This window comes from Sinocyclocheilus anshuiensis, unplaced genomic scaffold (assembly GCF_001515605.1).
Source record: "Sinocyclocheilus anshuiensis isolate Anshui unplaced genomic scaffold, SAMN03320099.WGS_v1.1 scaffold815, whole genome shotgun sequence".
Classification (NCBI taxonomy): Eukaryota; Metazoa; Chordata; class Actinopteri; order Cypriniformes; family Cyprinidae; genus Sinocyclocheilus; species Sinocyclocheilus anshuiensis.
In genome coordinates, this window is record NW_015549621.1 from 499753 (window position 1) to 510571 (window position 10819).

Consider the following 10819-nt stretch of genomic DNA (forward strand, 5'->3'; position numbering starts at 1 on the left):
TGCTTGAGGTATTCGGCCAATCACAACGCACTGGATAGCTGGCCAATCACAGCACACCTCGCTTTTTCAGACCGATGAGCTTTGTAAAAATCGACGCGTTTCAGAAAGGCGGGGCATAGAGGAGAAACAATAATGTAGAGTATGTGGAAAATAATGTGTTTTTTGAACCTTAAACCGCATAAACACATTTCATTACACCAAATACACCAAATAATGTTCTTTTTAGCAGCATCATATGACCCCTTTAAACTAATCAGGAGTTTGAAGCTGTGCAAGCTCTGGGCCCGGATTAGGATGGATATTGCCTGATATTAAGAGCAAAAGAAAGACCAACCAGTTTCTTCTCACTGAACCGGCTGTTGAACCATCACTGCAGATGGACATCGCATAGGGAGACAACTTTCTATTGCAGGCATCGCAAACCTCCCGGTTCAACACTCGGAATGAAGAACATCTCAAACACCTGGGTCCTCATGATACAACCTCCACCAACCAGCTCCGAGGAAGTCACAGCTCTTGGGATAGTCCTCAAATATGGCACATATCTCTCCCCTCGTCAGCCCACCGTCCATAGGGATCCACAACACCAGGCTGCTGAGCAGTTACACAAGTATAGGATATGACCACATTTTAAGAGTAGATTTGTGATGGATTTATAATAAAAATGCGAATAGAAAGCCAACGCAAACTTTAAAACAGTCATAAAAATAGGGCTAGGTGTCGTTCAAAATTTTTTGATATGGATACCGATATCTTGACATCGATACCAGTTCCTGAACGATACTTTTTTATTATACCAATTTTATGAGATCCATTTTAACAAGATTACATAATTACACATTACCTCATAAAACAATTTTTTCAGTTTGTTGAGGTTTTTACAGACTCAAAGACTCATATCTATATATATATATATAGATAAGCTTTAATATATCCAACTTTTAAAATGCATTGACACATATTTTCTTTCTGCTGCCAAACTTTTGCTGCAGCAGAAGTGTTTATTCCTGCCTTGTAAATGCATTTAAATGTATTACATTTTTAATAACGATAATTTATCTCTTAATCTTCAGCAGAAAAGTGAATTGCGCTGACTCTATCTATATATACTATATCTGCCATATTCTTGACTTGCAAGAGATAAAGAGAATCATATGTGCTAACATGGCAACTTTCTATTGAGAAGTGGGCAAAAAAAGAGATCAGAAATCTGCAATAATCAGTAATTGTGACTCTCTCATGCGGTTTGTAATCACATGTAGAAAAATTGCTAAGTGAACAGGCTAAACTGTTCAAGTTTGTGTGTGTGTGTGTGAGAACATGAATATGGTACTATGTATGGAATATGTAATATATCTGTACATTTCAGTGTGCATGTGTCCATCATTATAGAATTATAGAATGTTTTAAATAGCATTTATTGTAAGTATTAGTTTATGTATCAAAATCTGGTCCACAAATGGGGGATTCCACCTGTGTGAACTCTCACTTTGCTCCACCGAATTTAGCAACAATCTATTAATATTGTTGTATCGGTAGCGCGAGAAACACACCCAGTGCTTTGCTCCTATTAATAAAGTATTTTCTGGCACAGCACTGCAGATGGCCAGCGTACTCTATAAATAATGCCTTATCTGGGCCACGAGCCGAGAGACAGCCACTTTATGTGTACACATCTCAACCACATGAAGAGATAAAGTTACCTGACTGCTCATGTGAGCTGTGAAGGTTCAAGTAAAAGAAAAGCATCACTGGGTACAAGCAGACAAGCAAGCAATCTAGAGATGCTCAATGGTGGGTTTGAGCTACCAAGATGTAGTTTTATATTGCTGCCAAGGTATAATGGATTGATAATCCAGGGCCAAAGACATCACTCAAGCTCAGAGGTGGTCTACAGCCCAGGAGCAGCTCTGGATTCAATATTATGATAAGATATTATAGCTCTATATCACTCCCTAAGAGATTTCACAGTGAGGAGATGTAGATGCTCACTAAAAAGAGAAAAAAAATGTTATAGTAAAAAGTATAATCCTTAGGAAGAAATTGAGGGCAGAGAGAGAAAAGGAGAGGAGCCAAAGGGAGGGGTGACAAAGACAGACTGAATACAAACCTAAACCCAACCCACTGGATGAACTACTTATGGGGGCCCCACATTCTCACCATCTATCCTATTCTATATCTCTGCAGTTTCAGAGCTGCTTTTCCTGAACCATATAAAGCAGACTGGTGACATGAACCACAAATATGAACCATAATACATAAACCCCCCCTTGTTGAGTAAGGGATTTTCTTCACCTTTTGCTTATTAGAGAACCAGCAATAAGCCCTTGTCCCCTTTAAACTATTGTATCTTAACCCAAATAAATGTTATGATTGAAGGTCATAACATTTAGGTAATTGTTAAGAGATGGCGCCTTTGCTTGCGGCTTGCCGTCTTCATGTCCCACGGGACTTTTTTTTAGTTGTTTTAGTCCTTATTTTATATTTTTTAATCTAAGGCAGTTCACCCATAATAGTCTACAATCGTCTGACGCTCCTCAACCTCCAAAGCTTAACCAAAGTCTGGACTGTGTCCGCTCTACAGAGCCCTTGTGTTTACTCTTCTCCACCTGTTCTGTCGGATATACCGGCCTACTTGCGTCGGTGGCATGGAGAACCTACAAAAAGGAAATGTCGTAGGAAACGCGGTAGGTGAGGTGGCACTGCCATTAAACGCAAACTCCTCTGGAAAGCTGTTCGCGTGCGATAACCTTGCTTATGCCAACTAACAGGAGGACATAGCCACGCCGACCCTGTCCGCCTTGCCGAAGTGTTGTACTATCTGACCACGTATACAACTCCACGCGACCCAGCCGTGTATATCCCATCCAAATCACATGTCAGAGGCATACATTTCTACAACCTGCGCTCTCTATGCCGGGAACCAGCTCGGATAAATCAGGTACCGTCGATTTATTTGGCGCTGATCAATGCCAGATCCTTGGTTATTGTTACTCTGGGATTTTAATATCCATGTGTGTTGTGACTCAATCCCACTGTCTAAGGACTTCCTAAGTCTCGTGCTGTCAGACTCTGGGCCAGGTTTTGTGTGTGTCTTTGCTCCCTATGTGCTCCGTCTTCCAGTTTCTCTGTCTCGTGTTTTGAATTCATTGTTCCCAGGTGTTTCCAATGTTAATTGTCATTAGTTCCAGGTGTCCCTTGTCTTCCCCTCATCAGTTCCTGTGTATTTAAAGTGTGTTCTAGTTCTTGTCCTTTGTCAGTCGTTGAACGTCATCCTGATGTGTCGAGTCCTGTGATCCCCAGCCTTTGTTAATAAAACCCTTTTGATTTATTCTACTCCGTGTCTCCTCGCTCCTTCGTTCCCGTGTTCCTTGTGTGTGTGCACCGTGACACGTGCATTCTTTTGATTTTAAAGTAGTCACTGCTCCCACACATGCTAATGGACATATTTTAGATTTGGTTTTATGTTATGGATTATCTGTGAATGATACTGTGGTACATGACACTAATTTTTCCGATCATAAACCTGTTCTTTTTAATGTTTCTGTCCCTACTGAAACTTGCATTGCCAACATCACGCAAATTTCGTAGGATAGATTCTATGGCCCATGCCAATTTTATTACAGCTTTTGAGGAAGCGAGCATGTCAGCATCACCTGATTCACCTTTACATTTGTTAAACTCTGAAGAACATTTAACAATATTTAGTAATATTTGTTCAAATGTTATGGACTCGATTGCTCCTCTGATATCTAGACCCATTAAACCAAACCCTCATCCATGGATTAATAATAGTAACATTCACGCTCTTCGTCAGATCTGTAGGAGGGCTGAAAGAACATGTAAAAAGGATAAGCTTCAGATTTCTTACAAACTCTTAAAAGATTCATTGGCTAATTTTCAGAAAGCTGTAAGAGTAGCTAGGCATAAATATATTTTCGAATGTTATTGCCAAAAGCCTGCATAAACCTGCTCTTCTTTTTGCTACTATCAACGATGTTCTTAACCCACCTAATCAGACCTTTACAGAGATATCCTCAGACCTGTGAAAAATTCCTTGGTAACTTTGTTACTAAAATAGCTAACTTATCAAGGACTACTTCACCTTCGGTTTGCACTTTTATTGAACCTCATATTTGTCGAGCCACCTGGAGTGAGTTTGAGCCTTATTACCCTTTCCTCACTCTACGAAACCATAGATCACTTAAAGCCTTCTGCTTCCCCGCATGAAACGATTCCTCCACATTTTTTTAACAGATTGTAAAGACGCTTGGACCTAGTTTGCTGTCTCTTATAAATAAATGTCTTAGCACTGGAACTGTACCAGATCAGTTAAACATGCAACAGTCAGACCTCAACTAAAAAAAGTGAATTTAGATCCAGCTTTACTGTCTAATTTTAGACCTATTTCAAATTTGCCTTTTATGGAAAAATTTTAGAAAAAGTGGTCTCTATACAATTACATGACTTCATGAGTAGTAATTCTATTCTCAATACATTTCAGTCAGGCTTTAGAATTCAGCACAGCACCGAAACAGCTCTTCTTAAAGTATTAAATGACATCTATCTATCAGTCAACTCTGGCGATTCTGTGGTTCTCATACTTCTCGATCTATCAGCAGCGTTTGATACTATTAATCACTCTATTCTTATTTCCCGTTTAGAACACTGTATCGCTCTGCAGGGAAACCTTCTAAAATGGTTTATATCTTATTTGACTAACCATTCTTTTTCAGTTAACATTGATAATTTCACTTCTTCCATGGCGCATCTTGCTTGCGGAGTTCCGCAGGGATCCATTTTAGCTCCAACTTTATTCTCTTTATATATGATACCTTTATGCGATATTCTTGCGAAACATGGGATAGCGTTTCATTGCTACGCTGACGACACACAAATATACATGCCAATTAAAAAAGGAAATGCAAAGGCTTTAGAAACCCTGACGTCCTGTCTTCAAGATCTCAAGAAGTGGATATCCTTAAATTTTCTCCATCTTAATGAATCTAAGACGGAAATCAGTCTATTTGGGTCAGCATCTGCTACGGCAGTCCTTAACACAGAACTAAAAAAGTTTGAACCAAACATGAGACCGTGTGTCAAAAATCTGGGCATCCAAATTGACAATGAGCTTAAAATGGATAAACAAATTAGTTCTGTGGTTCGGTCTTGCTTCTTTTATCTACGTCAAATCGCAAAAGTTAAGCCGTTTTTAAATTTTTCAGATACTCAGAAAATCATTCATGCGCTAATATTTTCCCGCTTAGACTACTGCAACTCGCTTTACTGCGATATTAATAAGTCATCTCTAGATCGGCTGCAACTAGTCCAGAATGCTGCTGCTAGACTCCTGACCCGGGCACGAAAATATGAACATATCACTCTCATCCTTGTTTCGTTGAATTGGCTACCTGTAAAATACAGAATTGAGTTCAAAATCCTGGTCATGGTATTTAAGTCTATTAATAACCGCACTCCACCTTATCTTGCAGATCTCCTCGTAAGACATGTTCCCTCTAGATCACTAAGATCCAGTGATCTGGCACTCTTAACAGTGCCCAGAACTAGATCTAGGCTCAAGGGTGATCGTGCGTTTGCGGTGAGTGGTCCAAATCTGTGGAATACGCTGCCACTAGCTATCAGAACGGCACCGACTCTGGCTATTTTTAGACACAAATTAAAAATTAATTTACTCTCTATGGCATTTTAAAATGGGTGTTGCTTTAGGACTGTATTATTTTTCTTTTCTTTTTTTTAACGCTATTTACTTAATGTTGATGTGTTATTTTCTATGTGTACCTTGTAAAGCACTTTGGGCAACTTAGTTGTATTTATATAGTGCTATATAAATAAAGAAGAAGAAAAAAAAAAGGTATGATGCTCAATTTATACATAACTACCTAGTATTAGGGGAAGAACTTAAAGTCATTGTGAGGGTTGACTCTGTTGTCTACCAACCTGAACTGTGTTTCGGTATTCAGAATCATCTGAACATGTTTACCATTTGCTCAGTCTCAGGATCTGTATCTGTATGAGGCAGGAAAGTCATGGTTATCACAAGCTACACAATGGTGATTTACATATAAGATTATGTAATGTTTTACAAGCTTTTGGCCTGCTTTGTTGTTTTTCTCTATCACAAGAAATTTAAGATCAACTATTATGCAAAAACACAGACAACCACAACACTCAATGTTCACATGTGAGAGACATTATCCTGCAATTTCTTTTTTTTATTCAAAACTCACGTTTCCATCCTGCCAAGGCCTGTAAAGTAGGCTACAAACTAGGTCAGAGTTCTGTTTCTGTTTCAGAATTTTGAATTCTTTATTAAAAACAAGAACATTAAACCACCTCTCCAATGGTGTAACACCCTTTACACAGCAGTTAGTTCCAGTTTGATTGGCCAAGCAGCATGAGTGGGTGATTTGAACATTATGCTGCCTTCAAGTGCTCTTGGAAATCCCCTACTTCCAAGTTGGGCAATCACTGTTTGACATCACGCATTCAAGCTGGAAAAATATTGCAAATCTAAAATATAATTTATTTTCATTTTACAAATATTTTACATTTATTTTCATTCGTTTATATTATTTGCATTTCTGTCACTTATTTAAGCATGGTATCTTATTTTGCATTAAGCAAACCACGAAGGGTGAGTGATTAAAGTCAGCATGAAATGGAAACTATGATATAACTTTGTCTTTTCCCCTTACTGTGATGTATATCTGAGTCAAATGGCTTCTCAAACAAGAAAAAATGTACGGCAGGGCTTGATTTTGTTTATTGGGAATTGATTAGGATTGTTGTTGTTTGCTAATTGCTGTGATCTGATGTGAGTGACAGGTTGCTGGAAAGGAAGGATAATTGCCCAGCCCTCATGCCGGTAAAATAAACACTCCAATATTCCATAAATAATAATAATAATATGGAGAAGAAGAAGAAGAATTGCTAATTTTGATGTCATTTTTTGTCTAAAGGTTAATTTGGACAAAACACCTTAATATTATTAAAATAAAATATTAAAGGGGTCATATTATGCTTTTTTAAAGATCATTATTTTGTGTATTTAAACTTGAAATCGCATCATATGACCCCTTTAATAAAACAATGGGCCCATAATAAAATGCCCATTTGTGACCCTGGAGCACAAAACCAGTCTTAAGTCGCTTGGGTATATTTGTAGCAATAGCCAAAAATACATTGTATGGGTCAAAATTATTGATTTTTCTTTTATGCCAAAAATCATTAAGATATTAAGTAAAGATCACGTTCCATGAAGATATTATGTAAATGTCCTACTGTAAATATATTAAAACTTAATTTTTGATTAGTAATATGCATTGCTAAGAACTTCATTTGGGCAACTTTAAAGACGATTTTCTCAATATTTAGATTTTTGCACCCTCAGATTCCAGATTTTCAAATAGTTGTATCTCGGCCAAATATTGTCCTATCCTAACAAATTATACATAAATGGAAAGCTTAGCTTTCAGGTGATGTATGAATCTCAATTTCGAAAAATTGACCCTTATGACTGGTTTTGTGGTCCAGGGTAACATTTGGTCAAATAGCAAAAGAAAAACTCCACGATAGTGTTTTCAGGGAAACACTTTTTAAAAAAAAAGATTGATAGCAGCAGTCAGAAGAAAGAATGATGACAAATGTATAGTGTTATAAATGTGTTATAATTTTTTTAGAAATGAAAATAATAAAAACAGGATTTAAGATGTTGATGACCGTTGAAAAACGTCATCACAGTCTGTAAAAAGGGTCTATTGCTTGGAGCAGGGTTTCTTTTACAAGTTGAGGGAAAATTGAAAACTCCAGAGTGGAGTCAGAACGGAGTGATAATGGAACGCTTTGAGGCGAATAGAAATTTGCTGCCGCTGCAATAATGTTCTGTTCCAGTGTTTGCGCTGCTCGCTGACTCGCCAAATGTTTTGACTTCATTTGGAACAAATTTCGTTCACAGATAGAAAAACGTACAAATTTGATCTGAAGCGAATAAATTTACTCTAATTTATAGAACTGTTTTATTGAAGGGACAGTTCACCGAAAAATTAAAGTTTGCCGTTAATTTACTGACCCTCAGGCTATCCAAGATGTAGGTGACTTTTTTTTTCTTCAGCAGAACAGTAAAGAAGATTTTTAGTTGAAACCATGGTCCTTATGAGATTCATAAAATGCAAAAAAAAAAAAAAAAGGCATATCAAGAAACACAAAATGAATACCCCTGGCTGCTGATTATATCAAGGTCTTACGAAGTGCAACGATCGGTCTGTGCAAGAAACTGAACATTATTACCTGTATTATTACCTGTAATCCATAGCCTCAGACAAACGGTCCAGAGTAATGTCCGGTTTGTGAACATAATGGTTCTTTTTAGTGTACTAGATCAGTGGTTTTCAAACAGGACCCCCAGCCCTGCACATTTTGTATGTCTCCCTTATCAGACACACCCGATTCAGGTCTTGCAGTCTCTACAAATGAGCTTATGAATTGAATCAGGTGTGTTAAATGAGGGAGATATATAAAATGTGCAGGGTTGGGGGTCCTCCAAGACAGGTTTGAAAACCCCTGAACTAGATGAACCAGTTCACCAAATTGTACTGAACCTTCTGAAACAGTTACTGGCACTAGCAGCACAGATCTACAAGTTACTCAATCAAAACTCACTTTCGGATGTGCCAGGCAGTCACTCTGACTCGGAACGAAGAACTGCTGAGCCGTGATAAGTGCATGCATGAACCAAGCACTTGAATGAAGATGTGAAATCAAGTTTTTATGGTTTCTCAATGTTTATGTAAAAAGGTGAGCTGATGAAGACTAGTTTATTCACTCTATATGCTTTAGACATTTATAACATCCACGTTTCACATCATTATTGTGTGCTTTAATAGGCTAATTGCATACAAGTTATGTCATTTTGTGATCACCTAAACGAACTGGTGAATCCGTTATTTGGACTGGAAGCAAAAAGAACCATTTTGCAGAAAAGAATCAGACTTTCACATTTCAGCCACTGGCATTAATTTTGTGTTCCTTGATATGCTTTTTTTTTAATTGTCAAAAACCGGTGGCCGCTGACTTGCAATTTAGGCTATGAATCACCAAGGACCATGGTTTCAGCTAAAAATCTTCTTTACTGTTCTACTGGGAAAAAAAGTCACGTACATCTTGGATGGCCTGAGGGTGAGTAAATTAACAGCAAATTTTCATATTTGGGTGAACTATCCCTTTAAACCGGTATCACACACGCTATTGTGCTGTTATTCTGAAAATCGTGCTGCTATTCAGAAATACAGCTTGCGATATCGGTCAAACAAATAGTAGCCTATCGCTATATAAGAGAGAGAGACCCAGACAGACAGACAAAGGCAGGTTATAAATCGGACACAATGAGCTCAAGTCGGATGTGTTGAAACATGGAAAACACCTTGGAGTTTATGACCTGAAGAGTAAATTACTCCAGTGTAGCCTACTTTCCTCTTAATGTATACATGACGAGTAACAGTTTAGTAGCCTACAGTGTGTTGAAGCCTCCTGTGTCTCACGTTAAATAACCTTGCGCAATCTGAAACGACACAGAAGGCGATTAGAAACCCAGCTGCTCTAGTGATGAACAGGTTATGTGCTTTAGGCCCTAAAGTTTAGGGCAAAGTCAACGAAAACAATATCCTGCACCACATAAAAGAAGCTGAAGGGGCAAGATTTTCCCACACATATTCTTTCTGCAGGAAGCGATAATACGTTCACCTACCGCTTGAAAACAGCTGCTGATAAACATCGCCACTGGCACACAAACAGCGCATCACAACAGCACAGCAAAACCACGCTCAATCAACCCATAGCCTATCGCATTATTAAGAATCAATTCAGCATTAATATTAATAGGCTATTAATGCGTAGAAAACCTCAAGTTGCCATGAGTGAGAAATGAAAGAATATGCACTGACTGAAATTAGAGGAAAGTACTCTATCAACTTCTTATGGAAATACATTCAATATTTTCATTTTAAATGTCCTATATATCAAAGGTATACATGTGACGAACAGACATAGACTCAGGTCATGGTGTGAATACCTGATATTCCTCATCCCTATCGCCAAAACAAACAGCTGTTATATCAATATAGCGTAAACTCGAGTCCACGAGCACTCACCTTCCGCCGTTAATTCTCCTCGGGTGATCTGAAAAACACTTCCCAAAGCGTGTAAAACTAGAACAATTCCCACAAACACATCGAGCGTGCTTGAACCAGCCATATCAGATATCCACCGAGACGGATGTCCTCAGTTTCTTTTGCTCAGTCGTCGCCAAAGAAAATGTAAAATAACGGCAAACAGCGTCTGGTCAGTCGCTGAGCTTTCCGCGCTCCTTCCCGGACTCTTGAGTGTCGCGCGCTCGCGCCCACTGCTGAAGCTACTGCCTCACCGCTCCTATGACGCGAGGGCTCGCGCTCCCGTTTCTTGAGACTCCAGACCCAAACAAATCCTAGCAGAGTTCGAGAGAATCTAGAAAACAGTCCCATCTAACTCGCCTCTTATCCATGCATTCACCACAAAACCAGGAGGTGTAGATGGAGTCACACATGTAGGCTACCACCAATAGTGTCCTGACTCTGAGACATGAGGTGGATTTGGTATTAGTGCCGCTTAGTTCACTGTTTCTTAAGACAACTTTATCTGCTATTCGTTTTTAAAATAGAAACAGTTCCACTCTTTTAAAGGGGTCATGCGATTTAAAATGTTCGTTTCTCTTTGGAGTGTTACAAGCTCTTGGTGCATAAAGAAGATCTGTAAAGTTGCACAGACT

The 10819-nt window shown here is 38.6% G+C and overlaps 1 protein-coding gene across 1 annotated transcript in view; it reads right to left on the reverse strand.

Annotated features, from left to right (window-relative positions):
• The window catches only part of LOC107659453 (plexin domain-containing protein 2-like), a 68817-nt gene extending 58283 nt beyond the window's left edge, over nucleotides 1-10534 (reverse strand). The window contains exon 1 of the mRNA XM_016448402.1: nucleotides 10167-10534. Within this exon, the coding sequence (XP_016303888.1) occupies nucleotides 10167-10269 (103 nt within the window). The 5' untranslated portion in view covers nucleotides 10270-10534. The remainder of the gene's footprint in view (nucleotides 1-10166) is intronic.
• Nucleotides 10535-10819: the final 285 nt, after the last annotated feature.